The 24,579-nt window shown below is 55.9% G+C and overlaps 1 protein-coding gene across 1 annotated transcript; it reads right to left on the reverse strand.

The window, feature by feature from the left end:
* Positions 1–473: 473 nt before the first annotated feature.
* Positions 474–24,137, reverse strand: ITGB4 (integrin subunit beta 4; the record flags this gene model as incomplete). The annotated part of the gene is made up of 40 exons (XM_082008179.1): positions 474–758; positions 1,359–1,475; positions 1,914–2,078; positions 2,537–2,692; positions 2,956–3,144; positions 3,828–3,977; positions 4,942–5,115; positions 5,617–5,790; positions 6,701–6,901; positions 7,955–8,086; positions 8,293–8,475; positions 9,037–9,174; positions 9,385–9,565; positions 9,914–10,074; positions 11,031–11,235; positions 11,615–11,763; positions 12,339–12,518; positions 12,609–12,757; positions 12,923–12,946; positions 13,577–13,635; positions 14,055–14,158; positions 14,687–14,875; positions 15,318–15,351; positions 15,691–15,797; positions 16,298–16,417; positions 16,560–16,686; positions 17,351–17,449; positions 17,620–17,723; positions 17,987–18,198; positions 18,353–18,429; positions 18,720–18,887; positions 19,034–19,156; positions 19,319–19,408; positions 19,821–20,084; positions 20,766–20,937; positions 21,380–21,476; positions 21,985–22,189; positions 22,644–22,745; positions 23,039–23,121; positions 24,035–24,137. 40 exons carry the CDS (start codon positions 24,135–24,137, stop codon positions 616–618), a joined length of 5,610 nt encoding a protein of 1,869 aa, XP_081864305.1. The 3' UTR covers positions 474–615.
* Positions 24,138–24,579: the final 442 nt, after the last annotated feature.

The raw sequence follows: 24,579 nt of genomic DNA on the forward strand, positions 1-24,579 counted from the left end.
CACAAATAGGTGCAGTAAGAAAGCATAGGTCACCCCGAACCCCTACCTTGCAGCTCTCGTATAAAAAAACCCCCAAAACAGAACAATATAACCATCTCCAGTGGGCAGTCAAGTTGCTGGAGAGCCTGGAGCAAAGATGGAAATGGTGACCCTCTATAAATCAGGATGTTGCCAGCTGGGATCCTCTCAAAAGTGAGGACCTGAGCATAAATAATTCTGTTCCATTTGTCTGGAGAGGCTGGAGCCATCCAGACACGCCAATTTCTGTAAGTGTATTTGGAGGGATGGCCACTGAAGAATGGTATTGGAGTGAGTGGTGATTGTTCATGGAAGATGTCCCTGTGGACTCCGCAGAACTGAGTCTCTTGCAGAGCAGGACAGGGTGAACGAGCCCTGAAGGATGAGCACACACCTGATGACCCAACCGTGCCAGAGGGTTGAGTGCACTGGGCTCCAAAGGAGAGGTCCAGAGCTTGAAGTGCCATGGAGGGTCTCTGCCCACAGGAGGAGCTGCCCAGGCACTGCCGCAGCGTCTGGACGAAGCGCCCTTGGATCGTTCCACAAAGTCCCGCCAGCTGAACGGCAGCGTCCCGCTGGCAGGCAGCCTGCCCTGGCTCAGGCCTCGTAGAACTGCCTCTCCATCTGCTTGGTGAGGGTTCCGCTGGACATCACGGTCCGGCTCACGAACTCTTTGGTGACCTGTTTGGTGAGGGTGCTGCTGGCACTCTCCATTCGCTGGGTCGTCATCAGCATGCCGTCTGCAACGAGAGGCTCGATGGTCAGGACACTGCATGAAGTGTGGGGTCATGGGAATTGGGATCTGCTCTACCTGGCGATTCCTGGCAGAGGTTTCTTTCTCCTTAAATACCACTTGCACTGATGGAAAACTTCTCTGGATCAAGTAATTCAGTGCTTTGCTGTGTTAGTCAATAAGACGGATTTCCTAACAGCTCCCAAACTCTCTACGTTGCGAGGTGAACCTGTGAGTCCTTGAGCTCAAGGGGGACAACATGGGACAACTACACTGGTGTAATTAAAGGCAGTCATCACACTTCTCTCTTTTTCGGCTCTGAAGAGATCTAACCTTGCAGGAAGAGCTATGATTTGCTCCCTAGCGATAGTCTCGGTGGACTTTGAAAATTCAGCATTCCCTCTGTGACTGGGCAGCACACGGGGAAATGACCGCAACTGCCTTTGGAGCAAAGCAGGGACACAGTGTAGGTCCTCTTTATCCACCTCAGCTGATGGACCCTCCCTCCCTGCCTTTGACACTTGAGGTAAAATCACCCTCAGACCTTTGGACAAGCAGAGTTAGCCTTTGCTTTCCGAGGGTTTCAAAGCAGACAGTGAGCCCCTACCTGTGAATTGGGGATCCAGGGAGGAATGGCTGATGCTGGTTTTGGTGGTGTAGTCGGTGGGGAAGTTGTACACTTCTTCTCTCATGTACTGCTGTCCTCCAAACTGGGAGAAAGTGCCTGGGGAGAAGGAAAAGGGACGAGTCAGCCATAAAACGACAAGGAGCTTCCCACCCCTCGACCCTGCACAGTGAGCACCGACAGTCAGCTCGGGAGGTTTGTCTTGCCGACATCAGAGCCAGGTTTAGGAGGAACTGGGAGGACAGAGGACCTGTGCAGTATAAGAAGCTGCCTCCAGGTTTGTGTACAACCAGACATAAGACAGACGTTTCATAATAAATTAAACACTGGCAGGTTCTCAAGATCCTCCCTTATTCAGTGCATCAGGATTGGGACAGTGCTCACAAGGCACAGCATTGTTTTAATTAAAGACAATGTCTCCAAATCTCTCCTGGGAAATGGGGTCACCACCAGAGCTGGAAAGGGACTTCAGGAGTTGTGTTCCCTGCTCTGAGACCTTTGTTATTTTTCTACCTCCACAAAAACGTGGTACTGTACCTCCATCCTGAGATTCGATGGTGATGATTCCTTCTCTCTCTGGGCCAAAGCCTTGGGTTGTCTTGGCTTGCACTTTGAACTTGTATGGGACATTCTCACTCAGGTGGGGCACAGTCAGGGTAGTTTCTGGATTGTCTCCTTCAACATAGATATTCCTGGGCTCCCCTAATCCACACAGACATACCAGCAGTGAAGACAGACAGGAGTGACAGTCCCTCCAAACACACTCCCCCCAACTCTGGCTGGTATCTTGGCTTTCCCTAAGCTCTATGCCCTCCACAGACTATGATCACATCACCCAGTTCTACTCAGGGTTAAGACAACCCCGTTTTAGCACAGTGCTGATCCTCAACAAACAACTTCCACTGGCTTTGGGCTGTAATAAGCTACAGGTCCTTCCTCTTCCCACCACATCTGTTACACCAGGCCATGCAATGACACAAAGCGTCAGAGTCCAGCAGCTCCCAGCTCTGGAGTCAGCCTCATGTCTCCACTTTGTCTGCACTGATGGAAGTGGACAGCTTTGTTGCTGGTCCCAGCAAAAATGCAGCAAGTTGCTGCCTTTGCTGGAGGTTTCTTGTTCTCTGCAGAGGGAACTGGGCTTCCACGGCCTGATACCATACCTCCACCATGCAGCATCTCACAGGTGACCATGTAGCCCAAGATGGACCCATTGGGCTTGCGGGGTCTCTCCCAGCTGAGCTGCAGGGAGTCAGGGCTGAGGGCAGTGAAAACCAGTGGTCCAGGGGCACTGGGTGTGCTCAGCGTGAAGGGTGAACCTGCAGAGGCACGAGTGAGAGGTCAGTATCACAGAAGGTGGCAAAGAGGGGTCTGCATGCAGCATTTATGTAATGAGCTGGAAGGCCTCAGCTGTCTAGACAGATAGTGGAGGGTAAGTGCATGGGGAAGGTCCTATTTCAAAATGAAAGGAAAGAACAGAGAGCTCAGGGTGTAGTAAGGAGTGAAAAAAACAGAAAGGCCACCACTGTAGACAGCAGCAGAGACATCAATGCCACCCTTCCCCCGTCCCCATCCACCTCACCTGGTACAGGGCTGAGTGGGCTCTGTGGGTCCACCTGGGACTCTATGGTGATGACTCCTTCTCTCTCTGGGCCCCAACCTTCCTCACTCTGCGCCTTCACCTTGAAGATGTAGGAGTGGTTGGGCAGCAGGTCCTCCACCACCACTGAGTTCTGGCTGGGGTTGGGAATGGTGAGGCGGTGCACCTCTCCTGGGACGCACAGGGAAGGGGGGTGTCAGCACCATGTTGCAGGCACAAAGACAGAGTTGTGGCTTTCACCTGAACGCTACCTTAAATGAACTGCCTGGAAGAGTCATCCAGAAGCCCCAACCCCAGACACCTCCATCACACCTTGCCACCAACAACTGGTAGTGCAGGATAAGATGTTTTTCCAAAAAAGGCTTGGGACAAACAGCTTCTTGAAAACTCAAGGATTTACACCCAAAGAGAATTACATTTTCACTAACACTGCCCCAAGTTTCATGTAAAAATAAGAGATTTTAATTACAGTCCTTCCTCCAAGTCCAATGTGATGAAGAAACTTTTAGCTAAGTTATTTGGGCTGATGGAGAATGAGTCCAAGGTTTTTTGGAGGAGGAGTGACTCCACAAGCAACCCCAGGAATTGTCCCCCAGCAGAAATGGGGAACGAGAGCTGTGGGGTAGCTGAGACATTTCCTCAAGGCTACACAAAGAGCACAGTTGGGACCAGCTCCTGAATCACAGAATGGTTTGGGTTGGAAGGGACCTCTGGAGGTCATGTGGTCCAACACACACTGCTCACGCGGTGTCATCCAGAGCCAGTTGCTCAGGAGAAGACCCAGACTATACTCTCTACCACCAGAAACTCCCACCACCAACTGCCTGGTGGGCACCAGGCACCTGTTTACTGACCTCCATTGAGGAGCTGGTACTGCACGCTGTAGCCCTGCACCTCCTTCTCGCAGTGCGGCTCCTGCCAGCTCACCTTCAGGGAGGTAGGTCCCAGGGCGGAGAACACCAGGCGTGTGGGGGTGTCAGGGACACCCAGTGGCAGCCTGGAGTCTGAGACAAAAAAGGAACGTCAGAGTGGAGGTTGGGGTTTGGGGGCTAAGGGGGAGGAGGGAATGGCACACGCAAGCGTGGGATGATCCTGATGGTCCAGGGAGAATGTGGCGAGATGTCATCTCTGCAAGCTGGCCGGCCCATCATGAGGCAGGACTGGCTGGCTCTGTACACCTACACTGACATCCCATGGCCTTGGCGTGCCAACCTTTGGTGGGACAAGTCAAGATAAGCTTCATGCCCCTGTGGTAGAGACACCAGAGCAGGGGCCCAGGTGCAGTGAGTGGCCTTCCTCCCTTATCCCGAAACACCTGGTCCAGTCTTCCAGAAGATTCACACACATCTCCAGATGTAGCTCTGTTAAGACTGGCCCTAGCCTATAGGCTAAAGCAGGCCAACACCTCCAGGGACTGTTCAAGGGGATGGGGACAGCTGGGACCAGGGCTGGGTGCTCTGGCTCCACCCCAACTCAGCCCACTGGGACTCAAGGCCCATGGTGAGCACAGCAGCCTCCCAGGTGACACTCAGGGAGTGAGTGAGTGAGTGAGGAACCCCCCTATTGACATGGGCTTTGTCCAAGGAGCTTGCAGAGGGGTATCTCGTATGGAGCACACGTTCTCCCCAAGAGTCCTCCAAAGGCCTGTGGGGTAAGACTGAGAACAAGCAGCTTGTTAGGAATGAAGAAGATGGGGGAGAGTGAGCTGATCTGCTCGTTAGAGCATGGTGGCAGTGGTGGTGAGTATTACTCAGCCCAGGTGAGTTGAAACACAGATGAAGTCACCTGCAGATGGAAAGGTGGTATGGTGGAGGCACAGCCTGGGTCAGGAGGAAGATCAATGCGGCACACAGCAAGCCATGGAGAGAGGGTTTGAGGGGAGCAGTGGATGGCAACAGCTCATGGACGGCTGGTGGCTTGGCTGTTATGGGATGTGTGGCTGGGAGGAGACACTGGACAAAGCTGTACCTATGTACTTGCAAATCCCCGCGGACCCATCGGTCATGATTATAGAGTCCCGAAAGCCAGTGCTGGGGTAGTAACCCTTCACCTTTGCCCTGCTCCTGAAACCCACATCCCGGGGCCGTGGGATTGTCCTCCCAGCATCTTCATGGATGGGAGGGAGGAGTCTCCCCAGGTAATCTACAGAACCAGTGCAAGAGAAAGAGAAAGAGAGAAAAACACCATTGGAGACTTCAGAGTGGGTTCAGCCCAGGGGCTCTCCCCTGCACAGAGATGGCTTTTTAAGGCTCAGATTTGAAGAGCCTTTTAACAAACTTCTGTCAGCACCAGCTGATGTACACGCATGGAGCTGAAAGGTAACCATGCTGCTACGTAGAGTAAGAAGAAAAGACACATGCTCTTCCTGGAGTGCTTCATGGTGTGAGGATAAGGAAGTAGCTCCCTTTCCCGAGCGCTCTGCACGTGAGGGGTAGGAACCCTTTCCAAACTGGTCTGGGAGCAGGGTAACTTTAGCAAAGTGCCTGCACATCAGTGGTGAGGACACAACCTTTCAGATCTCTGGCTCTTAGGCCCCCTTAGCCATGAACACAGTCCTCACCCCAACAGGACCTGCAGGGCATGGATTGGAAGAGGGTCATAGGGGTAGAAAGTAAGGACAGGTCCCATCACCTCGGTACTCACCGTGCCCCATCAGCATTGTGGAGTAGTCTCTGGTCAGTGAGGAACTCCCCATCACCCTGTGCTCCTGCTGCATGTGTGAGGTCAGCTGGTGATAGCTGGTGTTCGTTGTCCTCGTCAGTGTGCCGCTGCCACTGCCAGGGAAGGAGAAGTCCACCCGGCCATTTGGCAAGTGGTCTGTAAAAGAGGGCACACTGTGAGAAACACGGCTGTGGACAGGGCTCCTTCTCCAGTTTCTATGGGGAGGAAGCAGGAGGCATCATGGTGTGCCTTGCCTTGGTTGCATCCCAGCTTCAGCCACTCTGGAAGGTCATTCTGGAGTGCTACGTCTAGAACAAGCCACAACCACCCAACACAATGATGCGGAAACAGGTAAACAGAGACTTTGTCTACACCCAGCACCAGAGACACCCATGGTACCCAAGGTAACTCCAGACCTCGGCCTCGCTGGGGCACTGCCTTGTGGTTCTCGCCATGTTCTCTCACATCTCTCCTTTGACGCAAGTGCAGGTTTATAAATTCAGATTAAAAAAAGAAGGCAGAAGAAAAACGGCCCTTTATGGAGGCGGTTTCTCCAAATCTCAGTCTGGATCCCGTCTCAGCTGGATCTGAAAAGCAAACTCTGCTCCGCTCTTCTGGTCCTTGACAAACCCCCATCCCTTCCCAGCAGGCCAGGAGAGATCAGCTACCTATGACAGAGTGATTTCTGTTTAACAGTCCAGCAGACCTGCCCCAGAAGCTCAGGGCGCTTAATTAAGGTGAGGAGCTGCCCTTGGAGGTGGCACTTAGCAGGTATCATCTGAGTTTGCTCCTGCCTTGAAGGTCCAGCCTTTTGTAGAAGCAACTTGCTAGCAGGCTCCCAAGTCCATGCCGAGATGGGGGTTACCTTGACACTCTTGTGAGCAGACACACCAGGACAAGGTTTTGAAGCAGACTACAGCACGTGAACAGTGCATCACGCCAACATGAGGATGGGCACATGAGGGGAGGAAGGGGACACGTACTGGGGCAGACTCCAGCCGCAGGCCCCTCGGCTCAGAGCAGGATGAGACAGGACACTCAGTGCCATAACGAAGCCATTCTTCACCTGCTTGGGGCCGGGGGGTCCCGCTCCTCCTCAGGCTGCCCGTACCCACGTCACTGTCCTCCTCGTGGAGGAGACCCTCAGTGTCCGAGGAGAAGCGGCTGCTGCCAGAGAGGCGGGGAATGGTTTCAGGTGGGAGCCTCCAGGTGATGCGGCGAAGATCCAAGTCTTCTCCCAGTAACTGCACATATTTCCACCTGGAGCCTTTTGGGACAACGTAAGCACTGGTGTTGGCATGATCTGCAGGAGACAGAGTGGGCTACCCACTGCTTTTGTGCTGCTTGCTGGGGACGGGAAGGGGCACGTGTCAGTGGGAGTGACACCTGTTCACAGCCCGTCTCGCCAAGTGTTGGCTGATGAGTTCAGGCGGTGCAACCGTCGTGTGACTGGTAAATGGAAGGTGGCGAGAACATGACATGTGTGGGGTTCCTCAGCCCTAGGGCTGTTTTCCAGCCCTGTGTCCATCACAACAGAAAGCAAGAGTTGAAGTCCCACCACACGTCTGTCCCTGTCATGAAGAGTCTGCGACAATTGTCCTCTGCTCAGGAGAGGTTTCCTCACTCCTTGATGTGCACACAGGATGGTCGGACTGTTGGTGTTCCCATTACCTTGCTCTCTTAAAGGACCAGGGACTCGCTCCTGGATCCCAGGGCCTGGAGAACTGCCCCCGGGAAAGACCCTCCAGATCCTACTGACAAGCCTCATCATTTCACTTATGGCTCATCTTCCCCTTGTTGTCTCAGTACAAGACGAGTGAGCCAGCCCCATTCAGAGAGTGAAGTGATGGAGGCAGAGATCAGAGGCCTCCAGGACCCGCTGGGATGCAATTCATTGACCAGTACCTCCCCAGCACTTGGTGACTTCCCTCCTGTTGGCTTGGCTGAGACCCCGAGCGTGTGAGGGACTCGGAGGTCTGTGCTTTGCCAGCGCTTGTTGGCTGACAGTAACTCATCGTCCAGCCAAATGACAACAAGGAGGGAAGTTGAGCAGCGAGGGCCATGAAAAGCTCTTCTCCCACCTCACATCTCTCTCTGCCTCATGCTAAGACAAGGAGGCACTGGTCTTATTTACACTGTGACTAGTCAAGTGTTCCCACGGATGCAGCTACTGTGCTTTAGGAAGGCTGATCTCCAGCAGCTCCGTGACTTGGATCTCTCCATCTCCATGAGGAGGAAAGGAGCAGTGAAGCTCATTGCTGAAAGCTGTTAAGGAAAATGAAGGTTAAAAATGACCTTTGTAAAACTTGGAGCAATGTACCTGAATCATCAGAGACACTGGGACGCTTGCTGCCAGCCGGAGAGCGAAGCACGTCTGCGCTGTACATCAGGTAGCTGTCGTAGTCCTCACCTCCCTCTGCATCAATGATGGGGACGTCAGGGATGATGGGGACTGGAGGAGAGGTGGAAAGTGCCATTAGACATGCAGCTCAAAACTGCACAGGGCTCCACCGTGCTCAGGCTGGCCTTCAGCATTCACTGGGGTGACTGCTGCAGCAGAGCGAGCAGGATGTGGAGAAGCAGCTGGGGTGGTGGGGAGCAGTCCCCAGCACCGCTCCTGCCTCCTCTGCTCCCCACCCAGGCAGGGCAGCAACTCACTGGACATTGGGCGCTTGGGCTGTGTAGCAAGGTTGATGGTGGCTTCTCTCTCAGGTCCCCAGCCAGCACCGTTTCTGGCCTTCACCATGTAGCGATAGGGCTGGGACTCCCGCAGGTTTTCTATCAGCACCATGCGCTTCTTCGGGTCTTCAACCAGCACCTTCTTCATTGGGCCAATGGGTACTGCAAACACGGGTACATATATCACCCACGGTGTCACAAGACACAGAGGAGCCCCCAGCACCCCACCCTTGGCCAACAGGCTCACTGAGGTTTGGTGCCAGGACACAGCCTGGCTCTGGGACAAGGTGCAGCAGCTATTTGGGCTGCTCGTGACAGGCATGACATTGTCTCAGGGAAATTCCCAAACTGAGCACTGAAGTCAACCTGCAGCAGAGATCTCCTGTTGCCAGTGTGTCACCAAATAGCATCTTCCTGGTACCCAAGCCCTAGGTCTAGAACTATGAACTAAGTTTTTAAATGAAAAACAACACAAAACACAATGGAAGTGAATGAGAACTGAAAACACTCCAGGCTTTGCAGATTAAATCCTGAGTGGTGATTTTTCTGTATTCCTTCCATCAAGAAGTGACCCCTCCAGATCCCATTTTTCACAAGAAACATGCCTGGAGCTGTTTTGGTTCTGCTGCTGCTTGGGACTGCCCCAGCCTGCAGAAAGCATACTCCAGTCCCTCAGCCTGGCTGAGCTGTCACAACTGCACCGGTCAGAAAACGAGCTCTTACCGTTGTCCTCGTTGACGAGTCCATAACTGACTTCGTAAGCCGTGATCTCCCCGTTGGTTTCTGCAGGCTCAGCCCAGCTCAGCTGCGTCACGGTTGAAGACACAACGTTGAAAGCCAAGCGGCCGGGCTCGCTGGGGACTGGAAAGACAAGAGCAAAGGGTCCAGGTTACCACAAGTCAGGAGCCAGAACACGCAGATGCCCAGAGCTCCCTGGGTTACAGCTGGGAGCCATTCAGTGCTCATCCCCAAGACCATCAGAGGCTCAGGGCTGGAGCCCTGACCCCATGCCAGGTGCACAGGCACCAGCTTGCTCCCACGTAGTGAGAAGCAAGGTACAGAGCTGCTCACCATCCTCAAGTGTGCGGCACTGGACAATGTCAGAGTAAGCCCCTTCACCCATGGAGTTGTAGGCACAGACTTGCATCTCGTAGTCACAGAAGGGGTAGAGGTTACTCAACTCTGCTGATGGTGCTTTGACGTCGATGAGATGGGCTTCTGACTCGGGGTCCCCTTGGATCCAGTATTTCACCTGGCAAAGCAAGAGCAAGCCATGACTCCCTCAGATCCTTACCCCATCTCTTATTAGATCAGTTCTGGGAAAGCTGGGGTGTTTGTGCCATTCCTTCAAAATGAAGCCAGGACAGTTTGGATGTTTCATGGTAAGTGATGGAAAGAGAGATGAACCCACCAGAAATCTTTCCTGCAAATCCCACATCCACCCACCGATGGTCCCTCAAGGATGGAGGGGATCAGAAGGGGTGAGCTTGCACCCTCCTTTGGGCATCTTCTCGCCATCCATTCATCACATGTGACTGTGTGTGTGAAACATCTGCAGGATGGGACCCACACACTTCCCTGGGATCCATTCACCCCTTACCTTGTACCCCAGAGGTTTTCCCGGTGGAGGAAACCAGCTGAAGCGGATTTCCCTGGAGCTCAGAGCATGGGCATTGGGATTAAGCGGTGCACTCAGACGGCCTTTGGGGGACTGGGAGACCTGGCTCAGGCCAGTCATCGAGGGGACACCATCCACCACCTCTGCAGACATGAAGAAGAATGGTCACATCAGTGCTAGTCCCGCATGGGAAAGGAAAAGAAGGAAGTGTGCCTCTCCCCAGCACTGCCCAGCCATCCAGAGTAATCCTCTCAAAGCATTTCTGAAGGCTAGATCCCCATCGTAGGGAAGGGAAACTGAGGCACTTGGTGATGACATCCCCCAAAGCCACACCGCAAGCTGGCATGAGAGTTGGGCTTAGAACCCCTGAGTCTTGCACCTCTTGCTGCTTCTCCCAGGCTGCCCAGGTAGGAAGAAATGAAGAGATCACCTTCTTGTCTCTGAAAATCTTTACTCTGTCTGAATGTATTTAATAATGCTTCAACATCTTGATCACTTGCCCTGTGCAGCCATGAGAGAAGACAGAGATGGGCAGAGCCTTCTTGAGTTGCCCAGTTGCCTCTCCTGAAAACCCATCAATCCAACTGAGAGCTCTCTGGAGCTCCTCCAGCCCCAGTGCCTGCCCCTGAAGTGGTTCTGCTTGGTCCAGTGACAAGGGACTTTCTTGTACCCCCAGTATTCATGACCTACAGCACTGTGATAAATACCATTACGTTATCGACTCACTTGATGACAACCCTTACAGTTTTGCTTGTCTAACCACAAGAACCCCCGAGCACAGCTCATGGCATGTCCCTCCTCTCCCCTATTTTTACAGCTATTTAGTCAAATCACCAAGGAAAAGGAATGAAGAATCCACTATTTCCTTTTGCGAGGTAGATTATCCGTCTTCTTCCCATCCATTGCCTATACCTACTAACGCCTCTAGAGGGAGGCCCAAGTCTACCAGTCGGAGCTGGAAGAACCTCCTCTTTGCGGCTTTTTGGGTGAGGAGCAGGGCTGGAGCTCTGTACATCTCCTCGGGGTGGGCTGGTCCGGTGTAGGGGTCCCACACCCCACCCCTCCTGCCACTCCCCACCGCCTGGCTGCCAGCCCCTACCTGGGTCGGCGATGGTCACTGTGGTCTGGGGGTATCGGCCGATCTTGGCGCCGTATTTGGGGTGGAGGAGGTCAATGGCAAACTGCTTGAGCTGGCAGTTGTGTAGGAGGGTATCTATTTCGGTCAGTTCCAGCAAGGGGACCTGCACCTCCTTTCGGGTCTCCCCAGGCTGGAAGACCAGGTCACCCTCTGTGAAGATGTAGTCCTGGGCGGAGGGGAGAGGGGAAGAGGTGCGTGGTTATTGCCCACAGCATCCATGAGAAGGCTCCCAGAGAGCATCCCCTTGTTTCCCAGTGAATCCCCGCTTCCTCCCAGTGCCCACAGCTCAGGGGGCAGCCAGTATCCTCTGTCTCGAGTACAGGCAGCCTCTCAGGTCCCCAAGGCACAGGGAGCAAGGGCAGGAATTGGGGATGGAGGGGAACGTCTGCCCTTGTGCTAACCTCAAGCCTTGGATCTCCCCTCTCCCAGCTGCATCCCCCTTTGAGCCTTGATCAACTGCTCTTCCGCAGCCCTGGGGTTGGACCCTTCCCAGCCCTCTGTGCCCGCTTGTTCCTGCCTGCCAAGGCCAGGAGCATCATCCTTACCCTGCCGTTCTTGGCGGTGAGATCCCGGGTCCTGTAGGTGACTTGGGATTTCCCGTTGTCTATGATCTCCCTGAGGACAGGGATCTTGGCCAGCTTATCAAAGCGGCTATGGGAATAGGTTGGCTGCAGGAAGGTGATGAGGCTGCTGGCTGGAAGGGGCAGGAGAGACAGAATATGTAAATACATGAAGAATCACATTACGAACACACAGGTATCCTCCCTGAACAGAGCTGCTATCACCCATGGGTGTGAACTGTGTATGAAGTATTCCTGCATGAGCTGGAGACTTCACCAACCCTGACTCTTGCTCCCTGCTCAAAAAAAACAGATGGGAAGCAAAGGCAAACCGTTGGGGACATTCACCTGCCCCAAGCACAGCGTAACAGCAAAGAGATTTTACTTTACTCCAGCAACCTATGAACTGGAGTATCAGAGGAGTACGTTCATCTCTGGGTCTGCCATGGAATTGGTAGTATCCAAACCTCTGGTGGTCAAATGTTGGAGCCTCTCTCGCCAGGGATGATGACCCTCCCTTGGATGCTCTAAAAGCTGCTCTAGTTTAGACCCAGGTGGCTTAAGAAGAAAGTCACGAGGCAAGTCTCTGGCCTGTGATCTGGGGTTGCTCAGACAGGCAGGCTGCACTCTCCTTAGAAACCACCTGAGCCCATCTGGACATGGGACACACAAACACCCTTCATCTCATGCCACAGTTGCAGCCCTTCACCTTGTTCTTTGATGATGGTGATGTTGACAAGCCTGCGTCCGATCTCTGCAATGCCGGTGGGGACATCAATGGCTTCTACCTGCAGCTGCTTCTCATCATCATCATCCTCCCTGATGAAGAGTGGGACACGGACATCAACCAGCTCCACGGCCTCTTGGAACTCCACCATCCCATGAGCATCTAGGGGAAGGGGTGATGGTGAGAGGTGGGAAATGCCCTCCCCCCCCACCCCGGCCCTGCCAGGAGGCAACACTGGGCTCTGCTCCTTACCTTGGTCTGAGGTCACAGTGTAATAACCTGGTGAAACCTTCAGGTCATTGAAAGCCTCGTGGGAAACATGCTTTTCCATCACTTTGATGATCTCTGGCTTGGCTGAGCGAGGGGCGGTGAGCACGGTGTCCACAATGGTGTGGTCCTGCCTGCGACCAGTGGGAAGAGAAAGCTAGGTAAGAGCTGAGGCCAGGGCTGTTCATCTCACATAGCAGCTGGAGGGGCTAGTGAGTGCGTGGGGCATTCGGTCACCCCACATGTGTGTGTACAAAGAGGGAGAAGCAGCACAAGAGAGGGCTGCAAGTTCCTCTTACCTTTTCCCAGAATTGGGCTGTAACCTGTGGGGGAAAAAAAAAAAAACCAAAACGACAACTCAGAGTGACTAATGCATTTGGGGAGACAAAGTTCTGCGTGAATCACAGCCCTGTGCAGGTCTGAGCCGCCGCAGCTGCCCTGCGGGTGCCAACCCACCCTGCAGAGCCTGTGGCCCCACCACATGTTCCCTCCTGCCTGGCTGCTCCCTCCAGCCCTGGGTTGCCCAATGCAGCGAGGAACGTGCCCACGGGGAAGATCACACCTAGTCAGAGCTGCGGGGAGGGGATAACACTCCCTGTTCAGCGCCAGCATCCCCAGACTCCTCTGTCCTGCGCCAGGCGCTCGTAACTTTGCACAGGGCTGAAGCTTTTGAAGTTAATGGGAATTTTCCCATGGAGCACCGTGCGACCAGGATTTGTCCCTGTCTGTAGGAGTCTCGGGTCCAAAGACAGATACAGCTGGGTGGGCTCTGCTCCGCAGCCTGGGGCGGGTGAAGCCCCGCACCAGGCTCGTGCTTGTGCCAGGGCTGGCTCACAGACCGCGCACCCTCCCAGCATCCCAGATTTCACACCCCAGCCCTCCGATCCGCTCCCTCACCAGCGGGGCCCTGGGGGAACCCTGCCCGGCAGGAGGTCTCTCCCCCAGTGACTCACCTGAACTTGGTTTGCTGGAGCTTGTGGCAGCCGGGGATATGTTTAAAAACGTCGTTCAGCTGCAAGGAGCAAGAGGGACTTTCACAGCACATCCCTTGCTGAGCAGGGAAGTGTTCAGCGAAGACGAGAGCCACCCCCAGGTCCTCCCACCTTGCCCTGCCACGCCAGGCAGCGACCACCACATGGTTTCTCCTCAGGATGTGGCAAGAGGCTTTGAACTGAAGCCTAAGAGGAGCTTCAGACCACGTGCCCCGAAGCAACCCTCAAATCTCATCAATGTGATGCTTTGATAATTCTCACAATCATGATCTTAAAGCGTGTGCTTTCTTTCAGGAAGAGGAAGAATTTCTTCTTCCTTTCAAGAGCGGTCTGGGTTTGCAGGGAAGGGGCGTTCTCCCTTCCCCGGTGCTGCAGACACCCCCTCAGCGGGGCTGTCCCCCAGTCCCACCCCAAGCCCCCCTCATGCCCGGTCTCGTACATTCTCCTCCACTTCCTTGCGCAGCTGCTCGCACTCCCGCGTGTCCGGCTTCACCAAGTTCTGCGTGAAAAGCCGGGTCAGCCTCAGAGACAGCCCATAGGGAACTGGAATGAGAAATTCCCAAGTCAAACTCCTTCCTTCTTGGTCAGACAAATAACCCAGACAAAAGCTGGAAGTATGGACACACGGGATGCTCGGTGTCCAAATCCTAGATCGCTAGCACCCAAATCCCATAGCACCAGCAGAAAAAACCCTCTGAGAACTGGGGGGGCTAACTGGGAAGCTCTCTGCCAGATCTAGCGAAGGAAACGGTGTCCAGTTTTGGCTCTGGACTGATGAGGAAGCAAACTCAAGGCTGGGTCACTGAGCTAGTGAAACTAAGACACATGCAGGGTACATGTGCCATACGGCCAGGCTGTCAGGAGGTCTCCAAGGCTACCACTCGTCCTGCCACAGGGCTGGACACAGGAACGTGCTGCTCAGCTTCCCCCGATAAAGGAACAACCCCCCTTGCAGTGGGCTTGGAGGTAACACCATGGTTGCCAGAGCTGGGGCCCACCACCAAGGGTTCAGGCCCTTAACAGCACTTGCAGCATCTCCTCTACACCCTGTTCCTCAGGTGTGGCACTCACTGAGATCTTTGGGGTTGACGGCAGCGAGGGAAGTGAAGCCCTGCTTGTGAACGTTGTTGTTGATCTTCCAGCGGACGGTGTCCCGACCCTTGAGGGATCCACTGCGGACCATAGGGGTATCCAGGTGGTCGGAGGACATGAGGCTGTGGCGAAGCATGTAGTGGTCCTCCTTGAAGCCAACGGTGCGACCTGCAGATCAGGGGCAGGGTCAGAGTCTGGGCAGACTGTGACAATACCAGCCATCAACTTCCCAACACTGGGGACTTTGTCCTGGAGAATTTTTAGGGCTTCTACCAGGCCAAGGGTGTCAGGAATGGAGCAGGGTGGAGAGGGCGAGGGGCGTCCATGAGTGGTAAGAGCACGTCACACCAGCTAGGCATTACAAGGGACACCGGCTGGGGAGAGCCGGCAGCGGGGCTCCCAGCAGGACGCACCAGGGTGTGGGGCAGGGAGGAGCAGCGGAGCGGCAGCTCAAGGGCTCCATGGCTCAGGCTGCCTGCTAGGAGCTTTTCCCCTGATCCACCTCCCCAGGCCAGAGAGGAGGAGGAGGGACACCTACGCTAGCATGCCCCGCGACCCAGGAAGGCAGTGAACCCCACACATCCCCCCTCCCAGTTCAAAGGGCCGGTACCTCGTGCGCAGCAGGGAAGCAGGGCCAAGCAAGCCTAAAAAAGAAACAGCCAAAAGACACAATCACTTTGTGGCCAAGGGCAAAAAACCCCCCATGTCTCCAGCTGGGAGGATTCACACCAGCGGGGGTGGGTGGGCAATGGGTGGATGGGGCTCCGGAAGCTGATTTTGGCCAGACATCCCCTTCAGTGGGGGAAATCCCCAAATCCCACAGCAACTCGTGTCAGCAACCACAGAGGTGCTGGGTACCAGCTGGGACCCAGCCCCTGCCAACCTGCCCATGCTGGAGGCTGGGTGGATTCTGGAAATTTGTCATGGTTTTGGCCTTCGCCTGGTCCTCTCCCCGGGCTGGGGCAGCCATCCGAGGCACTCACCTTGCAGCAGGCGCAGAACTTCCAGCAGAGCAGCAGCAGCAGCCCCAGGAGCAGGATGAGGAAGATGAGCAGCGGGATGAGCCAGAGGAAGGTCCCCGGCGGGCACTCTGCAAGCGACAGCAACGTCGCTGCCGGGCACCGGCCGCCTGCGCGGGGTGTGCAGGGCGGCGTGGGGAGGCAGGGGCAGAGGGGAAACGCTGGACCACAGCTCTCTGAGGGATGGGGCAGCCCAGCTAAGCTTGGGAGCTTCTTTCTCGGTGCTCACAACAAAACGTGCCGCTGAGGGAGAGCTATCCCACCTCCCCGCTCACATCCGGCCATCCCAAGGATCCCTCGCACCAGTCCCTGCCCATGCCGGCAGCGCAAAGGCACCGCTCTCTAAAGATGCTGCTCTCTGAGGGTGTGACACTCCGCTCCTTACAGTTCACGCAACAGCGAGTGTCACCCACCCCTGTCACGCAGGACGGGGGGCAAGGAGAGACTGCGGGCAGCTGACCCTGCCCAGGGGCACAGCAGAGGGACCAAGGCGGGTCAGAGGTGCTGTGGAGCAGGTCGCTGCTGAGCCAGACCCCAGGAGGACATCCCCTCCTGCCGGGTCCCCGCTCACCTTTTTTCTTCTGCACGTGTACGGTGGTGTTGGGGAGCACGGTGGGGTCTCCCTCCAGGGTGTAGTGGTACGTGCAGTCGTCCTCCTCATCCTGGAATGAGCAGTGCTCACTGGCCTCTTCTGCAGAGAGAGGGGACATGGCTGCAAAATCATCGGGACCAGGAAAAGCTCGGAGAGCAGCCCCACATGCACACACACATGACGCAGGGCCCACGGGAGACACGCCACATGTGTCTGCACCCAGCTCTGCTTCCCCCGGTACCTTTCTCCAGCTCTTCCACCATCTGGACCTGGAGGTGGCACGTGCTGCAGTTCCCTTTCATGTTGCCCGTTCCCCAGGCCTGGCAGCGGACGCAGTCCCGGATGCTTTCGCACACAGCCTGGAAGCCCTGGGCAGAGAGGCACGGTGGGGCGGTCAGGAGGCAGCCCATGGGCAGCGAGGGAGGACATGGCCTCCCGAAGGCAGAGGTGGAGGGGCAACGCGGTGTCCTCACCCCGGCGCCAGGGCAAGGTCAGAAGGAGGAATAACAGAGAGCAAGCAGCTAACAAAGCTGGCTCCAAAATCTCTGATAGCAACAGCCTGCATTTGGGCAGTGATTAGATATTCTCTGGGGGGTTTAGGTTCAGGTTCATTCCCAAAAAAATGAACAAGCCAGTTTTCTCTCCACACGCCATGGGATTAGCCCACGCTTGTCAATGGGGAAACTGAGGCACCAGGCCACGAAATGGCTTTTTCCAGTCTCAAGGCAAATCAGAACAAGCCAGGAGCGGAGCCTCAAACCTCTGCCCTTCGCCAGCGTGCGGATAAACACAGGTGGACGTTCAACAGTTGCTGCTGGTGAACTGGAGGGCAAAGCAAGGCCATGGCTGCAAAGCAGCTCCCGTACCAGACCCTTCCTGGCCACCGACGGCAGGACAGGCAAGACTAACCGCTGCTCAGGATTTTGCTCCTGACCAAGATGTGCCTTCACCTCTGCCTTGCTTGCTTTCCCCGGAGGCTCTGCGCGGGAAGGAGAAACGATGAGCCCCGCGGGACCCCGGGCTGAGACTCACCAGGGAGTAGCTGATTTCGCAGGTGGAGCTGGTGTACAGCGAAGCCTTGTCACAGATACATCTGCCGCATTCACACCTCCCGTGGTTATTGCAAATGCCCTGGGAGGGAAGAGGTGACAGTCGGCATCCGAGAGCCATCGCGGACACGCAGCGGCGCTGGGAGTCAGCAAGGTGCCGGCTCCCGGCGGCCCTGAGCTTCGGACATCGGGGCAATTTGCCCCGGCCCTGCCTGGCGCGGTCGTCCCTCGAGCGTGCAGGGCAGGACTTACCCCTCGGCTGTCGATGCAGGTGTCGTTGCTCGTGGGACATTCGCAGCCCGGACCCTCCCAGCCGCTCTCGCACACGCACGCACCCTTGGAGCAGCGACCGCGATCTGCGGCACAAGGGGAGGCGTTACGCAGGGACCAGCGCTGCCGCCCTAGGCCCTGTCCCGCCGGCTGCCCCGCTTCCCTCGGGGCGCAAAGGGCCGGCGACGACTCCACGGCGTCCTCCCTGCCTGTTTGCACGAGTGGAGTCCCCGTAGCCCGTTGCAGTTGCTCAGCCCCCCGCGCCGGTGCCACCAGCCCAGGGACACCCTGCCCACGCCATCAGCGCATCCCACCATGGCGGGGGCGCGGGCGGCAGCGGGGCTCTCACCGTTGCAGAGGAAGCCGGAGGTGCGTGGGCACTGCAGGACATCGTACTGGCAGAACGCCCCATCGAAGCGCTGCGTCAGGTCCTCGGAGTAGCACTGGCACTTCCCGCACAGGCACTCGCCCCGGCCCGAGCACAGCTCCGCGTCCCCGGGGCGGATGCAGGCTTCATTGTTGGGGGATGAGGCCGGGGAGCAGTCACACATGTCCCCTCGCCTGGTGGGGAGGAGACGGTGCTGAGAGAGGCAGGAGTAGAGCGCAGGACAGCGGGGTCCTGGACAGGATGCCCAGGGCACGAGCATGTGTCACTGTGGGTCCCCAGACCCAGCAGGAACCCTGGGAGGGGTACAGAGCTGGACAAAGTCCTTACCAGCCCGGGTGGCAGATGCACTGCCCGCAAACGAAGTCCCCATGGAAGCTGCACTTGGGCGAGCTAAACTCTTGTTGCTGTAAGAGGAGAGAGCAGAGCTGTTGCCAAATGGCTCAACTGCCCCCGAGACCATTTCAAGAATCGGAAAGGAAAATCTAGGGGCAAAGTTTTGCCCGCAAGACCGAGCTGTGCCATAGACAACATGCTCAGCTTGGTACAGGCAGTGATGAAGGTCTCCTTGGCCAGGCTGAGCCTCTGCTGAGCAACAGCGAGGGGTCAAGCAGGACCCACACATGCCGGCCAACACGTTCCCAGCCCAGACTGGCCAGGAGGAGGACGTCTCTCTGCAACACGCACCCCCACGTACCTGTTCACAAGGACACACGTCACAGACGACAGAGGCCGTGACTTTGAGGCTGTCACTCAGGGATGTGGGTTTCACATGGATAACTCCGTGCCGGTCTTTCTCAGGGAGGCTGCAGACATGCTGCCCACCAACGTGCTCAAGCGCCTTCAAGCGCATGTTGAACTTGCCCTGGAAGGAAGGCACACACCACAGAGGTGAGCCAGCTCTGCTGGGCCACAGCTCGGCCGGACCGACCCTGCGTGAGGAAGGAGGGACGCAGCGGAGGGCTCAGCCCCTCACGCATGCCTTCCCTCCGGGGCCATCCAAGGACTTACCACTTCCCCACGGGTGATGTGGAAGGAACCAGATTCTGTCTTTTCATACATCAAGGAGGTGAACTCTGTTTTCATGGCTTTAGGGACGAAGTCAGCCCGGATGTCCATCTTGGAGCGGATGCGCTGGGTGGCAGAAGTTAACCACAACATTGATTTTCAGCAGTACACCTGCAACCACCCCATGGCCTGCCCCAGAAGGGCTGCATGCTGCCTGCTCTCCTGGGCAGGAGGTGCCCACTCTCTGCCTTCCCTCAGAGCGAAAGTGAAGCCCCAGAGAGCAGTTACCTCAAAGGCTGTGCGGAGCAGCTCCACGATGTTGGAAGAGTCCTCCTGGAGCACCCCGATCTCAGAGATGGGAAAATACTTGTGCAGCTTCTGCAGAGAGACAGGAGCCCCCTGAGCCAAGTCCTTGAGAAACCTCCTCTAGCACTGAAGTGGGCTCTGCTTTGAGCAGGGCTTGGACCAGAGACCTCCAAAGGTCCCTTCCAACCTAAATTACTCTTCAGCTCTGTGTCCCCACTGCTTTACAAGAAACAGACACCAACACGGCAAGAGGATCTAGGAGCCCAGATTCATGCACCAAATAATACACCCTGAGACCCCCCACAACCCCGAGCACTCCCCCCAACACACTGTGGCACCCTCCCAAAGTACCAAGGTGTTGGTTTAGCACTTGGGGACAAGAGGCGGGAGAACAATTTCTCCTTGCAGCCGAGCTGCAGGCAGAGGAGCAGTGGTCCTGGAGCAAAGGTAAGCCCACATGGCACCACTACCATGGTCTCCTCACCTCATAGTAGCTGTAGGAATGGTTAGTGACAGCAAAGATGGGGATGATGTTGTGTTGTCCCAACAGGCGCACCAGGGTGGGCACCGAAGGATAGTCCTGCTTGGTGTCATACACGTAGGTGCCATTGGTGTCTAGGTGACACTGCTCATCGTTTCTTGCCAGGATCCCTGCCAGGACGTTGGTGCCGTCAGCTTCATAGTGAAAGGCAGATTCAGTGGAGAACACGAGCAGGTGAGTACTGTCCTTCCTCCAGCCGATCTTATCCTACAGCCGGGGCGGGGAGAAGGAACCTTAATCTCCGTGCCCCCGAAACCACTGCACAGCACTTGCAGCCGATGGCAGGCCAGCACTGGCAGGAGTTGGAAAACCTAAGGGACAAGGCACCACCTCCACTTGGCAGCAAATGCAACCAGCTACATGGGCCTGGGAATCCAAGCCGGCAGGTCTCTGCTTCCCCCATTTGCACCCCCAATGCACAGGATGTCTCCCAGCAGCTCGGTGCCAGGCACACGTACGTACAGGGGCAAGCCCACACTTTTCTGGACTTGTTTGGAGCTCTGCCTATCCCTCAGCCAAACGGCCAAGCCAGAGCAGGTGTTTTCCAGGGAGCAGGGTTTCACCATCGCTGGCACCAAGTGGGACAGAGCAAAGAGCACATGCAGGGTGCCCAGCAAGCAGCTCCCATGCTGGGATCAAACACCAGAGATACACACACAGATGGTCTAAGACTTAGGAAAAATTGGGAACGCAAAACAACTCATCACTGGGAGCTTGCAACTGGGAGGGCAAGAATCAACTGCAACTGAACGTATAACCTGGACTCCCTGGCTGCCCCGTCAGCTGGCCAGCATGCCGCTCTTTTGCTCATCACCCAGTACCAAGAAGATCCACTCATTAAAAACAGAGCCCTGCCCACACAGCTCCTGCATCCCTGGCCACCAGCACCTTGCAAACAGCTGTCTGCAGGATGGCATCAAAGCCGCCCTCAGGTGCATCCAGGTTGCCGGAGATGCGCTCTTTCCTGAGCTCCTGGCTGAAGTAGTTGATGTTGCTGGTCAGGCGGATGACGTTCTTGAAGGAGAAGGGAGAGTCGGCGTTGTTCCAGGGCTCACGCAGCCTAGGGGAGAAAGGGAGAGCAGGGTTTTTGTGGGGGGCAGGAGCAAAGGTTTGCCTGGGTGCAAGGAAGAAGGGTGGGGAGAGCACCTGGGAGCTGGGGAGTCCCTCAAGGGAAGACATGAAGTTGAGCTGGCAAGCCATCAGCACTGACAGGTAGAAGGGATGAGGACAGAGATGGAGGAGAAGACAAGACACGGAATCTGTTGTGGCAGAGTGGGGAAGGTCTGAAAGCAGAGGAGGACGCTGCTGGCATTGGCACGGTGCCGCAGCAAGCCCTGAGCACAGCGTGGGGAGGCCAGGGGAGACGTTCGCAATGAAGGGAGAAGAGAGAGATGGAGGCTCTTTCACTGCAGACAGTGAAGATCAGGAAAGCCACAGAAGAACAGAAGGCACCTGCCCCCCCACCTCGGCTCCCGTCCTGGGGACCCATTGGCCTCACTCACTTCTCAGGTCTCATGTCTGTCTGGGGGGATGACACTTTGTCCACAAACTTGCCAAATCCGATGGTGTAATTGGAGGTCAGGGCTTGCAGGAACTCCGCTGGGAGGAGAGGAAGGGAGGGAGGAGACAACGCGTGAATAAAGAGATGTCTTGAGGTTGCTGCTCCAGGGAAAGAAGTCCTTTCCTGGGCATCTTCTCTGCTGGAAAGGTCTTACATAAGACTCCCAAACTGTCAGCTTTTAAGTTCTTTGGGCTTGGACCTTGTCTTTTTTGGGGTAGAAATCTATACCACCTTTGGTATACCCTTTCCAAGACTGGAGCTTCTGCAATAGCACACACCACACCTATGGGTTCAAGATGCTAAAGCCACCGCACTGATCGCTGGGGTGCAAGGAAAGACCACACACGACGATCCCTGCAGGGCCAAGAGAGACATCCCACCCCAAAGCTGCACAAAACAGCAATAATAAGAAACTCTAATTAAAACAGAGACCTCTCAGCCCTTTGCCAGTGGCATCCCTTTCTCTGGTGCTGGCAGAGAGAGAGTGCTGGCACAGCCGCAGGCAAGAGTGAGCTGGCTCCCCTCTTCTCCCAGCTCTGGTCTCACCTAGGTTTTGGCCCATGCTTTTGAGGTTGTCCAGATCATCAGACATAGAGTAGGAGAAGTCCATGAGGATGTAGAGATCCACAGGGCTCTCCAAGGGCTGGAAGACATCCATGTTGAAGCTCATTTCCTCCCCAGCTCGCAGCCGCATGAACATGACCTGGGGGGACACCTGGGTCCTCTGCAGGGACGTGTTGATACTGAAATTCTGTGAAAAGAGAGTGATGTGAAGGGGACGGACACCATCTCCTGGGACGGACTCCACCTCCTGCACAGATGCAATGACAAGGAGGCAAGGAGCAGGGAGATGTGTGGGAAGTAGAAAGGCAGGGATGATCACGCTCCTTTCCCTCATGAACATCTGGGGACTGAGACAGTCTCCCCCGTGTCCACGCGTGCCCAGCTGGGTGCCTCCTCCAGACCTTGGCATTTTGCTTACATCTGTTTTGCCTAAAAAGCCCCCCCAGCCCTAAGCGATTAGGGCTGGTTGCCAACAGGTTCATCAGCTAGCAAAGGCAGAGCATTGTTTTTGAGTAGATCCTACATAAACAGAGGTCTGGACGCTGTATTTTTCCTGCTGAAGACTCTAGAGGAGGAAGGACACTGGGAATGGTGGGGCCCCTCAGAAGAAGCTGAGCAAGGGCTGTTTCCCCAGCACCCACCTGCTGGGTCTGCATCTCGCCCCGGGTGTACACGATGCTGGCCTCCCCGCAGCCGTAGCGCAGCAAGTTCTCCCGCAAGTCGCAACGAGGCTCTTCAAAGCTCTGCCGAGGGCCAAGAACAACATCACAACCACAGAAAGCAGCAGGGGAAAGGCACTTGTCAGGGTCCTCTGCTGAGACCACGAGGGAGCCTTTGGGAGCAGGAGCAGGGCAGGGAGATGGGGACGAGGCTCGCACGGGAGAGCCAGTATCCCCCAGCGCCAGGGAAATGCAACCACCAGTGAGCTACTGGCTTGTCTGGGATAAGACTCTCTCGCAGCTTTCATCGGGGGTGGTGGGATCCCTCTGTCAGCCGGGTGGGAAGCGGAGCCCCGGGCTCCCCTGCAAGGTCTCACCTCGTCAGTGCAGAAGGAGCAGTCCTTATCCACTCGGATGCACTCGGTGCAGCTCTTCGCCCGGGACAGCACGCAGAGGTTATCTACCGGGAAAGATCGGGGCATCAGGAACGGAGAAAACCAAGTGAGCCGTGGGAGGGCATGAGAAAGGCTGATCCCATTCCTGGGGGAGTCGGTGGAGGTTTTGCCTGGGTGGTTAGTGGAAGCTGGCTACAAAAGAGCAGTGGGGTAGTGTGCTGGTTTTGGCTGGGATAGAGTTCATTTTCTTCCTAGAAGCTAGTACGGGGCTATGTTTTGGATTTGTGCTGAAAACAGCATTGATAATTCAGGGATGTTTTTGTTATTGCTGAGCAGCGTTTATACAGGGTCAAGGCCTTTTCTGCTCCTCACCCCACCAGCGAGGAGGCTGGGGGTGCACAAGAAGCTGGGAGGGGACACAGCTGGGACAGCTGACCCCAACTGACCCAAGGGATACCCCGTACCACATGGCGTCATGCTCAGCAGATAAAGCTGGGGGAAGAAGAAGGAAGAGGGGGACGTTTGGAATCATGGCGTCTGTCTTCCCAAGCAGCCGTTGCGCGTGATGGAGCCCTGCTCTGCTGGAGATGGCTGAACCCCTGCCTGCCCATGGGCAGCGGTGAATGAATTCCTTGTTTTGCTTTGCTTACGTGGGCAGCTCGTGCTTTATCTATTAAACTGTCTTTATCTCAACCCATGAGTCTTCTCACTTTTATTCTTCCGATTCTCTCCCCCATCCCACCGGGAGGCACTGAACAAGCAGCTGCGTGGTGCTTATTGCTGGCTGGGGTTAAACCACGACAGGTAGCAGAAGAGGGGCCGCAAATGCTTGGGGAGATGAAAAACAGGAGGAAAGGCACACAACAGGTCTCATCTGCATGAGGACTGGTGTTTCTGGAGCCCAGGAGGGGTGCGCACAGTCCCCAAGGGGCAACACCAAGGGAAGACCCCAGACAGACCTACCACGGCTGCACTCACTTTTGCTCCTTTGGCAGAGGCTGGTGGCACAGAGCAGGGACAGGAGCAGCAGCCCGGCACACATCCGTGGCAGCACATCCATCCTCTTCCTCCTGAAACACATGGATCGCTACGTTGCGGAGAGCCAAGAGATGGAAATGGTCCCAGAGACGATCAGGGCAGCTCCTGCAGAGCCCCTGCCCGCCCAGAGAATCATAGGACCATAGAATCTTTGGGTTGGAAGGGACGGTTAAAGGCCATCGAGTCCAACCCCCTGCAACGGGCAGGGACATCTCCAACTCGATCAGGGTGCTCAGAGCCCCGTCCAACCTGACCTAGGATGTTCCCAGGGATGGGGCATCAACCACCTCTCTGGGCAACCTGGGCCAGTGGTTCACCACCCTCATTTTGAAAAATTTCTTCCTTATGTCTAGTCTAAATCTGCCCTCTTTTAGTAGATTTAGCCTAGATTTAGATTTAGACTAGGAAGCTGGTGCCTGGAAGCAATCTCTGACCTCAGCAGGGCACAAAAGCAAAACCAAGAGCGGCTCATCCTCTACTCGGGC

The sequence above is a fragment of the Phaethon aethereus genome, assembly GCF_964289735.1.
Source record: "Phaethon aethereus genome assembly, chromosome: 18".
Taxonomy (NCBI): Eukaryota; Metazoa; Chordata; class Aves; order Phaethontiformes; family Phaethontidae; genus Phaethon; species Phaethon aethereus.